An 18,216-nucleotide genomic window follows, 5' to 3' on the forward strand; every position below is an offset into this window, starting at 1 on the left:
TTGGTGAGTGAAGATGCAGAGGGAAAGATCAAAGCTGTCTGAATAGCTTTTAATTACGAGCGTCAATTGCTCTATTTTCTCTCAGAAAAGTATTACAATTATCTAACAAAGCTCTTTGAGTGGAATTAGACACTAGCCCGAAGCTTCAAGGGCTGTTTAGTGGCTATTATCCCTTTTAAAAAAAATAATATTTGATGTCTAGATAAAAACAGGCACTCCTGTAGGTGCCTACAGCCAAGTCTGGTGCTCCCTGGATATACAGGGAGGATGGAAAGCTGTTCCCAGGAGGAGGTGAGGAGCAGGAGCGAAGGCTGGCGGTGGCTCTGCTGAAGCATCCCACTGGTGTCCACTCACTGGGCATCAGGGAGACGGGATGCTGCCACCAGCACCCCACGTGGGAAGGAGGCATTTGCGGTGAGGGGAAAATATACTATAGGTTGGGAGTAGGGCCTTCAACAGCGGGCGACTGTCCCCATTTTCGGTTTTCCTGAGATGTAATTTCTTTCTCTGTCATTCACCAGGACTTCTGTACGTCTCCATCATCTCCCATCTTCCCCCACACAGCTCGTGCCTGAAGAACAAGACCACCTTGGGCGTTTCTAAGGTCCAAACCCTCCACTGTACCAGACTCAGTGAGGCAGCTGAATAAAGAAAGCAGAGAAATAAGGATTCCGTTTCATAAACTTAACCCTCAAATGAGATCAGAGGCTGGTAATTAATAAAGTCAGATTTCAACGCAGTGAAAACCTCCCCTGAGACTCAGCCTGCTGCTGCGTGGTATTGATGGAAAGGCTACGGGTGTAATTACATTTCTCTTAGCCGTGCGATGGAGGCAGCGGGCTCCTCTGTGCCGTGGGCTGCTCTCGGCCGAGCTTCTTCCTTCCCAGCTGATCGTAAGCCAGGGACACGAGGCTGATAGCCACCGGGGACACGAGGCTGATAGCCACCGGGCAGCTCATCGTACACCGTCCCGGGGGATAGCCCCAAGGCAGGAGGGCTCAGCAGCATCGCTAACACACACTCATCCGAAGACAAGAAACAGGTTTCCAGCCGATCACATTCACCCTAAACCCCAGTGCAGATGCCAAAGCAAACTGCGGGGAGAGCAGCCCTGGTTGGCTTTCCATGCCCACCTCCGAGTCGCCGCAGGCATGCAGGGAGCAAGGATAAACACCAGTGCCAGAGGTTGGCCTCATTTTCCGCTCCTTTTTGCTTAATCCCTGGAGGGAAGTGATTATCTCCGGGAATTTTCCCTGTGGTAAAGCAAAAGCAAGAGCAGAGGAAGACTGAGATGAGGGAAAGTCCAAAATATGTGAACAACTGACCTGTGCACGCGGAGAAGTTGCTATTAATGCCTAACATTGAGCAAACATTAAATAGCCAAATCGCAACATGGGGTTTGTTTCACACTGGGGAAATCGAGGCGAAAAGCCATTAATCTTGATTTCATATTGACTAGATAGCTTGTGTTTTTATTCCCCGTCACTGAATGAATCAGCATGGCGTGAGCTTTCCGGAGCACTCACTGCACATGGCAGACTGCAAACACCCAGGGAAATCAATGTTTATAGAACAGGCAGAGCCCGTTCAAACTTTTCCTGGTCTCTCCGTGGTGGGGAGAAAGGTGATCTGATGCAACCAAAACCAGACTGTGGGAAGATGTTCATTCTGTCAGTGGTTTCCTTGGAAAAAATCAAGTTTCCTGCCTGGTTTCTTGCAGATTCATCCTTCACTACACTGAAAAGCTGCTGTTTGGCAGAGCTGACGCTGCTCAGCTCTTGGCTCCAGCCCATCTTGCCTGGCTGCAGGCCCAGAGGGGAGGGAAGCGGTGGATGCTCTCCCTGACTGCTGCAGGCAAGCGGGATGACTGTCCACACAGGAGCTACATCTCCTCGCAGCAGTGACATAAACTGGAGGAAAAATACCTTTTGCTGCAACAGTGGGCTGGTTGCATAGGTTATGAGACCTGCATGGGCTCTGAAGGTAGGAATTCCCACCCAGTGCCTATATACATACGAAGCACAAGGATTTGAGAGCAAAGCAGGAACAAGAGGTAAGGACACGTGTAACACCATGGACCCACGAAGGATCCAACCTGCTCATTACTCAGGAAGATCCCAAGTGATGCCCCGTGCTAGTACGAAGCGATGGGGTTTGCTCCTGGAGGCTCTTCCAGCAGCTTAACCACAGGAGGACCAAACTCCCAAGAATCGAAACATGAGAGATGTTCTCCAGGGGGGTGAAGGTGATCCCAGCTGAGGTTGGATATTATTGTACACTTTGTACCCCAGGGAGCATTTAGCGAGGGTTTGGGTTGCTGAATCAGAAGCCTTGCATGTCATAGGAGAGGCAGCAGGTGGGGAGAGGGGGTGTCTGTGCCCCCCAGCACTGCAGAGAGCCAGCATCACCCCTGTACTGCAGACAGCTGGGATTTCACTGCGTTAAAGGAGAGAGAGCAAAGTCAGTTTACATGGTTGATTAGCATCATCGTTGCCAAGATACATAACCATGTTGCTCTATTTATTGATTATTTCATTCTGTCATGCAATTTATCCAGGGTTCAGGGTACTGAAAAAAGGAACAAAGGGAGTTTGTGAGCTGTGGGGCTCTGACCTAAAGTGCACCCACCCCAATAGCAGTCCCGTTGCTTGAAAAAACCCTAAAATTCCTTCTTTCAAAATAAGTTATATGGCCTTAACACATCTGTTATCGTGTGTTGTGAGCAAAGGTGGCACGTAGCCACAATTCGAGAGGACAGGCACATGCAGCCACTGTGGGCCACTCAATGTGCATCAGCTCATCCATGGCAAGGAGGGGCTACAGACCCTGTAACATCGCATCCAAAACCCCTCTGGCAAACATCCATCGGCATCACACAGCATCTGTTCTGCTCTCTTATAGTCCATCTCTATTCCTCATGCAGCACCGTGACTCATTACGGGCTGATGCTTCAGGTCCACCTTCCACTTCCTCTCCCTTATTCCAGCCTCCCCACCTCATGAGCCTTTTCCACCACAAAGCTGAGACAGTTTTCCTTTCTGCAACCCTGCATCCCTCCCAGGTCAGGTGCATGGTTCTCCTCAACCCGGGAGAAGGCTGGGGAGTAAGAACTGGTCCTTCAGACAGCCCCGGGCAGGGCTTGGGAGGTGAAGATGCAGGATGTGAACTACCAGCTGGTTCTGCAGAGTCACAGGAGCTCTGCTGCCACAGAGGTTCACACGGAAACTTGGCATGAAGGAGAAACTTGTTTATGCATAAATATCCACAAAAATAGCTGGAGGGAAGCACAGGGAAATCAGTGGGAAAGCAAACCGGAGTTTTTCTGGAAAAGCCCGTTTTGCTGCCACTCTGACACCCTCTTCTGAGCAGGTAGAAAAGGCTGCACCAGCTGCTTCTGGAGATCCTTTTCATGTAAACAAAGAGGCTGTGACAATGGAGAGCACCCACTTTCCTTACAAAGCATTGCAGGGTGAGAGGTATCCCTCCCTGGGCACACACTGCCCTACCCAGCAATGATATTCCGGAGTACCCAGAGACAGATCAGAGGCCAGTTACAGCTCTTTAAGGAGTTAAAAAATAATCCCGGGGTGGAGAGGGAAATAAAAATACATATTTACAGGCTAGCTCCTCAAGAAAATGCCTTGGAAAAGCAAACATGGCAACTGCTCAGCATCAGACAGTGTCTTCATCAGGGCAAGTCCCCAGCTGCAGAGCAATGGGCACCATGGGGGCCAGGTGCAGCTTTTGTCCTTCTGCAGTCCGGGTTTCTTCCATCTGCTAAAAATGCCTTCAGCACTGGGGCCAGGACGGGCGCATTCGGAGAGGGTGAAAGGCTCCTGCGGGCAGGAGGAGGGTGATTTCAGCTGAATACTCACCCAAACCCGCTATCCCCAGTCCAACCCGTAGCTCGACAGAGGATAACTCAGCCCCCCTCCGGGTAAGTTCTTCCCATGACATAAACCCACCCAAACTTCAGTGGGGATGGAAATTCTGCAAATTCTGCACCTTATTTCTGCTTTTAGAAATTGTGATTCATACTGGGGGGAAAGTTGTCAGCTGAAGAGCCCGGGCAGGGGGGGAGGCAGGGAGATGCGGCACCAGCAGAGCACCCTTCATAAGCCAGAGCTCTGCCCAGTCGTGCCAGCGCCACGAGCCAAGGAGCTCCCTGGAACAGAACTCAGCCCCCAGCTCAGCCATTCCTCAAACTTCCCAGCAGTTGTCTCCAGCCAGCAGCAGCAGGGAGAACGCTTAGTATGTTAATAAATCCCGTGGTACTGAATAAAGCACTTTGGTTTATGGTTCCACTATAAGAACTCATCCCTGGGTACTTTATAATTAACTGAACTAGAAAAGAAATTAATATTTTAATTTTTTCTCACCGATTTTCTTTCTTTTTTTTTTTTTTTAATCACTACTGCTAATAGAAAAAACACTCTCTTGGTATTTACCTGCCTGGGTAGGAACATTGATCCCTCTGCAGAGAGCAGACGTTCTCCTTATTGCACATCTCGCTGGCTGATCCATCTTTCTTGGCTCCAGAATATTGCTTTGGCTTTATTTTCAGAGCAGGTCTGTAATCCCTTGTTCTCCATGATCATGCCAAACCCCGTAACTCCTAGGAGGTGCAAGGAGAGTACGTGGGAAGAGCTTGTTTTAGCCCTGCTTCAGACTTCACCTCTAACAGCAGGCAGCTGCCCACGCGTGAGAGCTGCCTGCTGTGGGACCCGGAGCTGCTGCGGAGACTGGCAGGGTGCAGGCAGCTCGCCCTCCTCTACCACCACCCCTTCTCCAGCATTTTCACCTCTGCTGCTCCCGTGTTGCCCGCAGACAAAGTTGCCAGCACAACAGAAGTTCACACTGACCTCAGTGAAAAGGGATCGGATGCTTCCGTGCTACGGCGTGTGCTCAGCCGCGGTTTCAGCTGGAAAAATAAGTCCATGTGCAGAGATCCCGACAGCGCCGTGGCTGACACACCCCCTGATCCTCTATGGCTCGGTCTTTCAGACTCCACATCATTCGAAATACAGGGAGTTTTGTTTTCCTTTATTAAAGCACACAAGTCGCCACCTAGGAAATTGCCATTTACACCGCGGTAACGGTAAAATCATACCAACACAACCATTTCAGGAGAGAATGCAAGAGCCTGCGCTTCAGCCGGCCAGCCGATTGCAAGCCTTTGAACTCCAGAGGCACGGTACAATAAAGCTTTTGCTTTCAGGTTTTTTGTTCTTCTTATAACAAACTCCACCGAGCATTGAACAGAATGCCTAAAACACATTCACCGCGAGGGCCACAGAATTACCCAAAAGCTTAGTAAACACACACATATTGAGTACTTGATTATGTAAGATCGTTGCAGCATAGTCGTTAGAACAAAATCCTTATTAAAAAATAAGCCCAACACTGGTATATTTTTCCAGAGGGCATAAACCTATTTTAAAAACCCAACCAAGAACTCCAAAGGGAGGGTGGCTGTCCCTTAGCCAGCCACTAACAACCGCTCTCCTGTCCCTAATGGCACTCCAAGAGAAGCCTGGCAGCCGGTTCCCAGCTCTGTGCACAGCCGTACTCAGCACCCTGTACGGCTGCGGACGGGCTGAGAAGGCTCCAGGTTGCTCACTGACCAGCACAGTTGTGTCCACGAACACAACAGCCCGCCAAACTCATCCTTTCCAGGGCACGGATGCAGCTTGCCAGCAGCGCAATTCTTGGGGAGTTCTTCGCATGCTTGGGGGTTGTATGAGAATTCCTGGTGAGTGCTTGGGGATAAACATCCATTGCAAAGTGCTTAAAGTGCCCAGATTTCCTCCTCTCACCCGACGTTGTTCAGGGGAAGAGTAAGTTTCCTCTGGTATCCCTCCAGATTGCCAATCAAATGCTAATCAGCATGAAAATCCTCCCAGCTCGAGCAGTTTACAAGGGATCTGGGTGCTATACATGGGACACTGGAATTACATTGATATTTTTAAGCCCAACCATAAGGGAAACGCTCTACATAGAAATATAACATCGGATTATTTTATACAGCATATATAAAGAACATGATAGCATTAAAATATCAGCAAACCAATACATTAAAAATACAGAATCTCATAGACCAGAGCACAAGAAATATATTCATATGAAATCTGTACAGTCCGGACAAGGCTGCCGGTACTCACGTGGGAGTTGACCTCCCATCTCCAAACGGGGGGTCGTTGCTTTGCTTTCCCACCAGCACCACTGGCCGCCACGGCCCAGGCTTCCCCACGCCGTTGTGCTAAAGGGAGAATCCAAGTCTGCTCTCCCTGCCAGCACAGAGGGCACTGAGTGGTTAAACTCTTCAGGAATGCTTTCATTATCAAATGAAATGACAGGGCATTTCATTTTACACAAAGCTCTGGCCTGCCGGGAGAGGAAAATCCATCTATGGCTGGCAGGAGGGGTGGTACCTCGGCAGCATTTCCCAAGCGCTCTCAGCATCGTGGATCTCACTTGGCTTTAAAAATAAATCACCTTTTTGTATGGTTTGTGCACTGCTTATCTCGTGTAGAGCCGGTGGGACTGTTCCAGGCTGCCCCTCCTACCAGAAACATCCATGTCTTCTGGAAGAGCTGCCATTCTGACTTCTCCAAAATGGCTTTCCCCTGTACATAAATACATGTATATATAGGCCACATCGTTCCTTCCTCTCACGGAGGAAGATCCCCAAGGCATGCTCGGCAAGATGAAACCTTACGATACAGCTGTACCTATAGCTCTAGAGATGCGTATATACAGACACACTGTCCGTTAATACAGTGAAAATACAGGGTTAAAAAAAAGCAATAGCAGCATGTAAACAAGGATTTGTGTTCGTTTCATCCGTCTTTTCTTCCTCCTGTTCTGATCTACATTCATCAGTTTTGACAGTCCCTTCTCAGCCCCCTGCCCCTCTTCTCGAGGGGGAGGGGTTTACCGCAGACCCCATCCGCAGGAGCTGAGTGTTCCTCCCCAGGATCCCAGCCGCCGGGCAGTTTGGATCTCCCTTTCCACCAGCTCCCTCCGCTCCCTCCCCGCATCCTTCCCTTCGTGATGACTCATCCTGGAGATGATCTCAGGTTTTTTGTCTGATGGCTGCTGCCCGTTTCGGCTTCAGCAAAGTCTCATTTCAGAGCAATTCCGCAGGAATAAAACCTGCGCCTGGTGAGCCAGGAGTTGTTAGCGTCTTAAACAACTCGGGGAGGAAAAGAAGAAATGGAATAGTTTGCATTTTGTCTGGCTCCCAGCAGCAAAAAGTGTAAGTCCCAGGACCGATGCCTGTTTTAAACCCCTAATTCCCAAATTCTCAATAATGTTGCAAACCACCAGGGTTTGGCAGGAATCAAGGAGCTGATTTCAAGCACGTTCCTTAGTGCAGGGTGCATTGGAATCAAAAATGCATCAAATGGGCTGACTTTTTCTGCATGCTCTGGCAGTATCCAGTTTTCCCAACCCCCAAAATAGAATCATAGAATCATAGTTTTCCTCTGTTTCTAGCCTCTCGGTTCTGAGGTCCTGCTAAAGAGCCGTTATCTGAGTTAGCTCTGACGTGGGGGTGGTTGGACTCTGCTGGGCGACAGCCACCATGGGAATTTCCATGCCTAGTCAGGCCGGATTGTTAGTCCCCTCCGAGTTCTTGCAGGCATAAGCCACATCCTTGGCGATGCTGCACATCCTGTTGGACATCTGGAGCTCGGTCCTGAAGGCAGTGGGGAAGCAGAACTTCTTGAAGCACGCCTTGAAGTTCTCATCTAAGAAAGCGTAGAGCACGGGGTTCAGGCTGCTGTTGGCATACCCCAGCGCGGTGCAGAAGCAGGAGATGGCCAGCTCGAGCTCGCTTTCTGCCTTGGCACCCAAGCACTGGACTAGCACGAAAATCTGGATAGGAGTCCAGCAAATGATGAAGACTGCCACCACCACCAGGACCATTCGGGTGATGCGCCTCAGGTTTCGGTCCTTCTCCTTGGAGCCTGAGAGGACACGGACGTTCTTGAGTCGTCTGATCATGAGACTGTAGCAAATGGTGATGATCAACACAGGGATCATAAAGGAGAAGAGAAAGACACAGATGCCGAACACTGGATCCCAGTAATCCACAGGTGATGGGAGTTTAATTAGACAATCAATTTCTGCAAGTCAAAAATAAAAGGGAAGGGAAGATCAGTAAACCTATATCAAGAACAGCAGCATCTACAGATTCCATTTAGTTTAGGCATGTTTAATCCTGGAAAAGCAGTAGCAGCAACGCAAAGCGGCAAGGGCCAAGAGTCAAAATGGCTTTTACCAGGGACTTCAACACACCGATGAAACCAGTGCCCCTCTCCAAAGGCTCCCCAAGCCCACGGGCTCCCCGGGCCACCAACACTTCCCACCCCAAAGACACATTTTTACCGACCATTGTTTTCATTCTCTGCAGATCCCATCACCATCGCTGGGATGCCAAAGACAGAAGCCAGCGCCCAGATGCAGACGTTCACCACTTTGGCCTTGTGGGGAGTGCGGATGTCTAGCGCTTTGATAGGGTGGCAGATAGCAATGTAGCGGTCCACGCTCATCATCGTCAGGGTGAAGGTGCTTGTGAACATGTTGTAGTAGTCTATAGAGATGGCAATCTTGCAGAGGACATTGCCAAAGGGCCAGAAGCCCAGGAATGTGTCTGTACCCTGGAAGGGTAAGGTCATCAGACACAAGGTGTCAGCCAGAGCAAGGTTAAAGATGTAAATGTTGGTTGCTGTCTTCATCTTGGTGAATCTGAAATGTAGGAATGAGCAATGGTTAGAGCTCCACCTGACCATGATGGGTAAGGCATGAAGTCTACCAAAGAGGGCATCGTCGTGTTAGTGAAGAGATGCTGTATTTTTCTTACCAGACTGACCACCACCATTCCTTTCTACCTCTCACACGGTTTTTAAAACCTCAGCTCAACCCAGCTCCTACACCACCACAGATGGTGCCTTCACAGTCAGTTCCACGGGCAGGAGAAGTTTATTCCCTTAGACTGAAAGTGAAGACCATGAAAGCTCCAAGTTGCCGACTCAGACTGTTCTTTCTGAAAAATGACATCAGCAAGGCTAATCTAGGATTTCATCACATTCATTATAATAAACACCAGTAAGAGCCGTACCCAGTAAGCTGATTTGAAAGGCATCACATGGTCCAGGGGAAAGTTGATTAGCCATTTCGTATGGGCTCATAGCCAGAGTCTGTGGCTAACGTGAGCTATCAAATCAGAATGGGTGAGATGGCCAGCCTTGGCCAGGGACAGCTAAAAACTGGCAAGGAATGAGATTTGTATCAAAAATCAAAATATCACAATGGATCTTTCTAAAGAAAGAGGCAGTTTGGGGATAAAGTCATGAGTCATCTTTACTTCAAAGGGCATTGAAGTAATTGAAGTAATACAGAAAGCATTTCTGTATTACTTTTATCACATGAACTGACTGCCCCAAAAGAAGATTCACCTTGCTCTAATGGTAATCATCTCCTTTTTACACATGGGAAATGATGCAAAGAGAGATGTGATCACCTACCCCAAGGATAAATGCAGAGTCTGCAGAAATGGAAACTCAGCTGCGACTCTAACTGAATCTAACATTTCAGATCCAGGATGTTCCTCTCCTGAGCAAAATAAAGGCTCAAATGGGTATAATTTTCAAACTACAGCTCATCTACCATTTACTTTACTAATGGCCTTTGCAGAAATGTTGCTAGAAATGGCACACAATGATGTGTGTTATTAACAGAGGGCAAGTTCATTCAAGGGTAACACTTAAACCCATAAACCACTGCACTATTTGCAGTTTGATATGTGCTGCAATATTATGGGGTCTGATTTGACCTAAAAAAGAAAAAGCTTTTTTTATCAAATTGATTCAGAACAGCAAACCCACAACTGCTTTCCTTGGCTCTATATCCTCCCCTGGTGACCTGAGCTTCAGCTTTTGATGGATTATTTGAATGCTTGGAGGAACACTATCACCACCATGCTCCAAACTCTGCCGAGATACATGGTCACCCAGCCAGGTTTGCAAGGATAACAGCCAGGGAATCCATGCTCCAGAATATCAGGTCTATTTTTGTTACCCCTCTTGGAGCTCTGAAGCTGTGCTCGCATTGGAAGTCAGATGTTTGAAAGTGCTGTCTACCAGACCGTGGCTTCAGAAAGCAAGAACAAACTGTCCTACCCGTGACCTTGAAAGCCAAGGGAAGCTTTTGGAGCAGGTGAACACTGATGGAAGCAGTTGAGCTTCCCACGTAAGCCTGCGCCTGGCTTCTCCTGGCCCAGAAATCACAGCAGCTGAGCAAGGCGATGGGTTCTTGGAAAGCCACTCCAGAACAGATAAACTTATATAACCAAAAGCAGTAGAGGAAAAATACCACTGTCTTTCCTATTGTGAAAGGATGAACTCAGCCAAGCACTCTGCAAATCCAACACCACCAGGCAGCTGCCAGGGCTTTGGGACTTCCGAAGCAGAATCACCCAGAAACAGGCTCCAGTGCCACGAGCCCCCGAGCAGCAGCACCTCAGGGTGGTGCGTTTGCAGGGAAAGCAAAACTCATTTTTTGCAGTTGGCGTGAGGCAATACACGCAGGGAGCATGAAAGGGATCTGTGCATAGACTCAGGGTCAGCAATTAAGATGCTGAGTTTTTCTTTATCAGTCCACACAAAAATAAGGATTATCAGCTCAGGCTTCAGGAAATTATTCAGTCACCTAAGACCGAGTTAGCCAAGGTCCCTTAGGACCGGCAATCGCTCTGCATCCTGCAGACCTGGTTGGGTGCACACAAGCTTCCCAAAGGTCAAGCATGTTCCAATCCATCTTTCCAGAAGAACTGGACTTGAAGGCAATTCATCACATGCCTCTAACCCTGACTGCTTTTACCAACATCATAAATTGAGGGAATAAAAATTACATTTTTGACCAATGAGGGGCTACTTCACCACTGAGAAACAGAAAAAAGGACAAAGATTCTGTTGCTCAGCAGCGGGCAAAAAAGGCAACAATCCACCACTAAGGCTGAACCCATCCAGCATCCACAGGGAACAACGCTGCCTCCACGTCCCCAGCACAGCGAGGAATTTGGGGATCAGCTAACCCTGACCTTGGGGTGTGCGGATCACAAGCCTTCAGCTCCCTCCCGCCCCAAGACACCTCCTGGATCTCTCTCCAAGACACTTCTCAGGGAGAATTCAGAGCCCAGGGGCAACTGCTCCGCCTGGCCCTGCAAAATCCATGCATGGATGCCTCTGGGCCACTTTCCTCCTCCCTCTTGCAGCTGACAGCAGAGCCATCCTCCCCCCTCCTCTTGCGATGCCAGGACGTGCTGGGGTGGCCGACCCACCACTTACCTCCTTCAACCCACCTTCAAGCGGACTTTAAGGACGATTTTGTGCTCTTGAAAGGTGGAGAAATTAATTTACACCTAATTAATTACTTCTAGCTCCACTTCCTCTCTCTGCTGAGAGCCAGCAGCCATTATCCCAACCAATGTTCCCAAACATTTCCAGAATGTTCAGTGCAAACAAAAAATCAATTAATCACTTCTCTGCGGATTAACCTCTTTTTCTTTTCCTCCAGGAACTGAGAGTGTTCTTTCTTAATCTGCACAAAAAAGACAAATTAAACTCTCAGGCTTTAGGAGGCACCTAAGGTCCCCCCCCACGGCACAGCCCTGACGTGGATAAGCCTGTGGCCTCCATGGAGGACATAAACTCCCTGCTGAGCCACTTTCGTGCACTCAGTCACGGAGGCAATTTCCTAATGGAGCATCTCCCGCCGGGCGGTTCTCAGCACTCCATCCAGCTCCACCTTTGTCACAAAAGGAATCGCTTTGCTCCACTCTCCTGTTCTCCCACCTGCTGAAGCCTAAGAGCGAAAAACACATCTGGCGATCAGCTCAGCACTTGCTCCCCCCTCCTTTTTGCTAACTGGACCTCAAGCAGCATTACCTGGGACTTCAGTGAGGAGAACCCACAGTTTGGGAGGGGAGGAGCTGGGTAGGAAGCAGCTCTGCCACATACTGGGCTGTGAGGTCCCGTTTTTCACTAGGATGGATTCTGCTCCAGGCTGAGCTGCAAGCCTGTTGTTTTAGCATCACTCCCTCCTTTTCACCCAGCCACCAACCCGGATGCCCCAGGGTTAAGGACGAGCTGGCTGCAGCAAACCCACCACCTGCAATGGGGCAGTGACCCCAGAGCAAAGCCTGCAGCCCCAGGGAACCGTGAGCCCTGTCTCCAGAGCTCTCTGCATCTTGGAGCCTCTTCACGTTGATATTTGTAGCTCCAGCTAATTGGGATGCAGACAGTGCTTCACCTGGAGCAGCTCCCTCCGTTCCCACCCCACACGCTGGCACCAGTGACAGCCTTTGCCACCCTCCCCCAGACATGCACAGGGAAGCAAAACAGAGCAGAAAAGGCTCAAGGAGGATTTTTGCCAAGCTGCTCCCACCCTTTGAGGGTGCAAACCAGCGCTGGTTCACTAACAACTCTGCTCCCAACCTGCTCCTAGCTCATATGTTGTATGAAGCTGGTATTTGATCTGGCACGTAGCAGTGTGATTTGTGTCCTCCCAGCCACACACCCACGCTGTGCTCTCCGTGTCCCTGCAGCTCCGATCACCTTCTCAGAGCCCACTCATCCTGAAATTATCCAATTCAAGCCAGTTTATCCTTAATGGTACAACAGCCCACCAAAGAAAAAAAAAAAAGTGAGAAGGACAAATTTCAATCACTTTGGACTGTGAAACCAAAACCAGCCAGCCACGCCAGCAAGTAAAAGCCTATTAGTTACCTGGCAGAACAGTGACTGACTAGCAGGGGTTAAGGAGGATGCTGCCAGCCTGGGTGAGCAGCAACACTTTGGGACAGATGATTTTCACACCCTCAGGGTCTCGCTGATGTGTCTGGGTGACACTGGTGCCCTCCCTCTGAAAGGTGTTCTCCAGGGACCAGCCCAGATGGGGACACTGTGTGGCCCCCATCGCTGCCATGCCAAGGGCAGAGGCTGGGTGGATGCTGCTGCTGCAAAACCCTCTGCAACTCACCCCAGGGGTTTGCAGGGATGTTTGTGTGACCCCGAGCAGGTGCACGGCCACCAGGAACAGCGCTTCGCTCCCAGGAGGGCGTTCGCCAGCACGCAACCTGCCGCAGGATGCTCTCATCTCTGCTCACACCCCAGACCTGCCTCTGCTGAATTGCTCAGGCCCTAAATGCTACCCCTGCTCCCAGGAATTGCCCAGTTCCTGAAAAACACCGGAGACTGGGTCCCAGATTAAGCATCACAGAATTACTGCTGCACACAGGTAACTCCCTGCCACTCGTCTCCCCAAAGCCAGGGAAACCAGCTCCAGCACACACTGGAGCTGCAGGAGCAGCGTTCCCAGGGGACGGACACCACTGGCATGAGCCATGGGCTGAGCTCCTGGCTGGAGTCACAGCTCACCTGGGCCTGGGGGAGCCAGGCTTGCCCTTCGCAGCAAGTCCCCCTCCTGCTCACCTCACCATCCTCCCCGCCACCCCGATCACTCCACACAAAGCCCGTGGTGCGGGTTTCCCTTCTCTACAAATTGCAACAATTGTCTTTTTCTTTGTCAGGAAAAACTACAAGAGGGGGATCTGGAGAGAGCTGAGGTCTCAGATGGCCCTTCCAGTGTCTGCTGCATCCGCATCACGTTAAACACTTAATTTCAGCTCCAAGACACACAGCTGGCCGAGGCTCTTCCCTTAGAAAGCTTTCTATTAAGAAATCAGCATCTCTGCAATATTGTAATTAACTTCATTTTCCCTATCTCATCACAGACAGCTGCCCTCACCCTATTCTTAGGGATCAATGCAGTTTTCAAGCAGAATAACACGAGGTGCGGGCACCTTCTCATCACAGCTCTCCTCCTAAGCTTCACTGGAAGGAGCAAATGAAAGTGTAGGGGCTTAACAGCCCTAATCTGCCTAAACAGCTGCTTTAAATGCTCTGAAACAGCGCTCTTCAGGAGGGAGAGCTGAGCATCCCCAACACTTTGCTGGGCTCCCAACAGAGAGCTGTCATGGCAGAGAGAAGTGCCCTAAAAACGAGGCATCATTCCCACGGGGGCCTGATCCAGGCAAGTGGAGCCAGCACAGAGGGCAGGAGTCCTCCCGGTCATCACCACTGGGCACGGCAGCAGCGTGATGAAGCACGGGACAAGGGGGGACATCCTGCTCCATCACGCCGCTGCCATGCTCAGCAGTGATGACTGCTTGTCCCTTCCCTGGCACACCGGTGGAGACTTAGGGGTCTGTCACACGTCGTACGGGTCAGCGTCATCGCCACCCCCTGGGTCATCCAACCCCATGGCCATTGCAAGAACAATAGTGTCCCCCTTCTCTTTTCTTCCTAAAAAGCAAAGCTTTGGGCAGCCAGCCTCGTGGCAGTCGGTTAACAGATAAGTGGGACCTCAGCAGCTTGGTTTCCCCCGCTCTCCTCCCAAACCTTCTCTGCCTCATGCTGTTCAACTCCTTGTTTCACATTTGTCAAAAAGCAGTACAGGAAATATATGCAGAAGAGAGCGAACAGCAGAAGGAGAAGGAGGGAGGGGAGGCACGATCTCCCCTGGCAAGGAGCTCCACAATGAGCAAGCAGAACAAAGCCGCAGACAAGGCAGTTTCCACAATAGGCCCTTTACTGTCCAGGAAATCGTGTTCCTGATGAGAGCCCTTCTTGGTCTCATCCAATTAGTGCTGCTCAGCACTAGAAGGAGATTGACAGTCACATGATGACTGTCTCTATAAATTAATCATTCTAAATGTTAAATCACTCCCAAATATAATAGAGATGTAGGCTGGGTTCTACAACAGAGGGGAAAACCCAGAGGGGGCTTTGAATTCGTATTTTTGTGGGAAGTACCACGAGATTTTAAACTTTTCCCTCAGTGCTACAAAAAACTCATTCAAGAGGAACAAAAAACAAGCCTTCCTGATGCCTCCAATTTCCTCAAGTGCTGATATTAGAGTCTTTATATTTCCCAACTCCCTCTTAAACAGGAAACAATTACTGTCTACATCACTGTACCGTTCTTTTTCTGGAAGCTAATACACCAGTTTCTTGCATGCTGAAGTCTGGCTATCCCTGGTGAAATATAAGCATGGAAAGGAAAAGAACCCACAACTTTTGTAGGATGCACCATACCTAGAGATGGTAGGGGTGCAGCACAGAGGGTTTGTCAGTCCTTTTCCTCAATGGGAGAGATATATCTTTAAGAGTCCCAAAACCTCCTGTTGACTTACCAGCTACTGACATTCAACATACCAAAAAAGAAAAAAGAGGTGCTATTTAAGGCATGAAGCCCAGAAGCACCAATGCTCCAGCCTGGGGAGAAAACCTGTTCTTGGGAAGTCAGCATCCTCCTTCCATTGCCGCTAATTTGGCAGCTCTGCGTGAATCTGCATACGTGCCCAGGGTCAAGCGTTGGAGATACTATGTCCAGTTTATCCCCAAACCTGCTCCTGTCCTCGGCAGGCAGGGCAAGGAGACAAAGATCCTGGGCAGAAATAACCAGCAGTTGCAGTTACTCACCGACCCAAGAGGGGTCATTCCATGGGTATAACTCAGCGTTAGCCTCAGCCAGTACTGAACTCCCAGGAGACACGGATGGAGAGAAACTGCAGCTGCTTCTAGACGTGTTCTAGCTCAGTTACACCTTCCCCAGCACGCTTTATTCAAGTGGCCCCTCCAGGCTCACATAGAAGTTTTTGGGGAAAACCAGAGGTGAATGCCCCAAAAGGTGTACCCAAATAATTAAAACTTTTATTAGCTCTTCTGTATCTATAGGGATTTACTGAATAAAGGGGAAACAGGAGTGGAAAAGGCCCAGGGGAGATGGGGGTAACACCCACCTTCAGTTTTCAGTTGTTTAAAACCAGTAAAGCCAAAGGACACAAACCAATATGCTAAATTCCAGGGGAAATGCCAGTGTTAAATCCCACTTTCTTTTCTTGGGTTCTATTTACCCAACTGGAAGTTAGCAAAAGTCAAAAAGGAGCAGAACAGAAGTCACCATTTTGAAAGCGTGGCCCCACAGCGCCACGGCACACATCCACCCTGACCGAGCTGCTGGTTTGGGACGTGGCTGCTCTTGGTGATACACCAGCCACAGCCCTGGGCAGGGGCCAGCAGGGTCCTGCTGTCCACGTCCCACCAGACCGTCACAGACAGGGAGATGATTGCTGCCAAGGCTGCTTCTCACACACATTCAAGGCTCATGTGTGGGGCATGGACTCCCTTCCCCTGCTCCCAGGGAGCTGCATCACCATGAGATAAGAACTTCTCACTCCCAGAGCCTCACTACTCACCACGCTTACACACAGATAACGTGGCTCCTCGAATGATTGAGGAGCTACTACACCGAGCAGAAACATGAGCTCTCCAAATGTGGCACTGCTGCATCGCAAACCTCTGTCTCCAGACGCCCCGGTGCTAACGTGAGCCCTTCTCCCTGCTGTAAACTCCTCGGCAGGAGGAGCACAGGCAGGCCTGATGAACAGTCACGTCACTTTGCCCTCGTAGCAGGGATTTAGCCACCGTTCACTGGCCTGTGACACCCAAGACTTCATTTCGCAGCATCTTCCCCAACGGAGTTGTGTGTGTTGGAGGGAAAGATGCTTTGGAAGCAGCAGGGCTCCTGGCAGGAGCAAGACTTAATCTCAGTGTCTCAGTACCTGCTAAATATTTTTGTCCTTTGTTGGAGGAGAAAAATTCACCCCGCCTTTTCTGTGCTGGCAGCATCCACCTGCACCAGGAATCTGCTCCAAGACATATATATAAGGGAAGCTTATTCCTTAACATACAGGGTGCAGAGATCAGGAGGAGGTTGCTGGTGTTTGACACCAAATCACATCCCTAATGGTTGCATAAACGTATGTTGTACTTACAGAGGGGAACAGGCTTTCTGATTGCAGGAAACAGCAGTGTTTGAACCAGAGCAGACCCAGACAGGGATTTAAAATGCCAGCAACGTGCAGGGAGGCTGGAGAGCGAATGGTGGTGCAAGCTCCGTGCTCTGACCCTCTCCAAAGCTCTCCCCGTTGTCCCAACTTCAGCACGAGGAGCCAGAGAAGCTGCCCTCATCCCTGCAGCATCCTGCCACATCTTATTTATGGCTGTAGTTTCTGAAGAGTTGGAAGTGCTATATTTTTGATTTTCCCCCTGTAAAAGCAAAGGCTGAGCCTCCCAGCAGGCCCTTTCCCTTGCAACTAGATCCAGCTTTGGAATGCAGCGGCTCCCAGACGGAGCAGCACCTGCAGCCGGGCTGCCGGACACGGCACCGGAAGGAGAGATCCGAGATCCCGTTAAAGATCCAGCACACCCCAGCAGTGAGGTGCTCCCAGCGCATTGCCCCCTCCAGGGACATCCAGCCCCCCGCCCCAGCGATTTGCCAAAAAAATCCGCCCCATTTTTCGGAGCGGATCTGATCGCTCTGTTCCATTCTCTGGGTTAAACTTTAGGAGGCACCAGAGGGCAGCTGAAAGCTGGTGGGAACCTTCATCACAGCCTGGGAAGGGAGAAAAACAAATAAAACCAAAACAATAAAACGAATGCCACCTCCAAAGCGCATCGCAATTACCGGGGAAGCGCGTGCCTGCTTCACCCACAGCAGGGATTTTTTTTTTTTGGGGGGTGTGGGGGTGGTCTGCCCTGCTCACAGCCCTCCCCAGAGCCTCCTTGGCATGTTGTCTGCGTGTCCTACCTGACGATCACATACATGACGGAGCAGTTGCCCACCAGCCCCACGATGCAGACGATGGAATAGACAACCACGATGGTGATCTTGATGCTCAGCGGCAGAAAGCTGTCCCCCGTGCCGTTGTTGAACCAGTTACTGGGGAGGAAGCTCAGGTTCAGCATGGAGGAGTCATTCAGCAGCTTTCGCAGGTCAGGGTCTTCCAAAATATGGGCAGGGAAGAGGGGGTCCATCCTGAAGCACCAGCCTGCGCCAAGGACCTGGGGTACCAAAGGGAGAGTTTTCGGAGCCGCTGGTCATGCGGGATAGCGCGGGACTGTAGCGAAGCCTGTGCGTGGGAAAGGCTGGGGGAGAAGGATGATTTATTAATGGGGAGGGGTACAGCCCCCCTCAAACCTCCCCAAGAGCATTTTAATGGGATGCAACACGGAGCTCCCGCATATCTCCACACCGGCGGCGCAGGGACATGCGGGCTGCACAGCGCCATCCCCTCCCCCCTTCCCC

General features: G+C 50.3%; 1 protein-coding gene across 1 annotated transcript; it reads right to left on the minus strand.

Annotated features, from left to right (window-relative positions):
• Nucleotides 1-7,605: 7,605 nt before the first annotated feature.
• Nucleotides 7,606-17,891, minus strand: OPRL1 (opiate receptor-like 1). Its single transcript, XM_010157082.1, has 3 exons — nucleotides 17,719-17,891; nucleotides 8,396-8,751; nucleotides 7,606-8,129 (listed from the first exon to the last, which is right to left on the minus strand). The coding sequence occupies exons 1-3, from the start codon at nucleotides 17,874-17,876 to the stop codon at nucleotides 7,606-7,608; spliced, it is 1,038 nt and encodes a 345-aa protein (XP_010155384.1). The 5' UTR covers nucleotides 17,877-17,891.
• Between the last annotated feature and the right edge of the window lie 325 nt (nucleotides 17,892-18,216).

The sequence above is a fragment of the Eurypyga helias genome, unplaced genomic scaffold (assembly GCF_000690775.1).
Source record: "Eurypyga helias isolate BGI_N326 unplaced genomic scaffold, ASM69077v1 scaffold14018, whole genome shotgun sequence".
In the NCBI taxonomy this organism is placed as follows: domain Eukaryota; kingdom Metazoa; phylum Chordata; class Aves; order Eurypygiformes; family Eurypygidae; genus Eurypyga; species Eurypyga helias.

Bases quoted from the DNA above. Each gene is read 5' to 3' on its own strand.
- OPRL1 (XM_010157082.1), bottom strand. From the start codon at position 17,876: ATGCTGAACCTGAGCTTCCTCCCCAGTAACTGGTTCAACAACGGCACG. The intron at 8,752-17,718 runs GTAGGACACGCA...CCTACATTTCAG, and splicing joins GTCATGTATGTGATCGTCAG to ATTCACCAAGATGAAGACAG. The intron at 8,130-8,395 runs GTCGGTAAAAAT...TTTGACTTGCAG, and splicing joins TGCAGAGAATGAAAACAATG to AAATTGATTGTCTAATTAAA.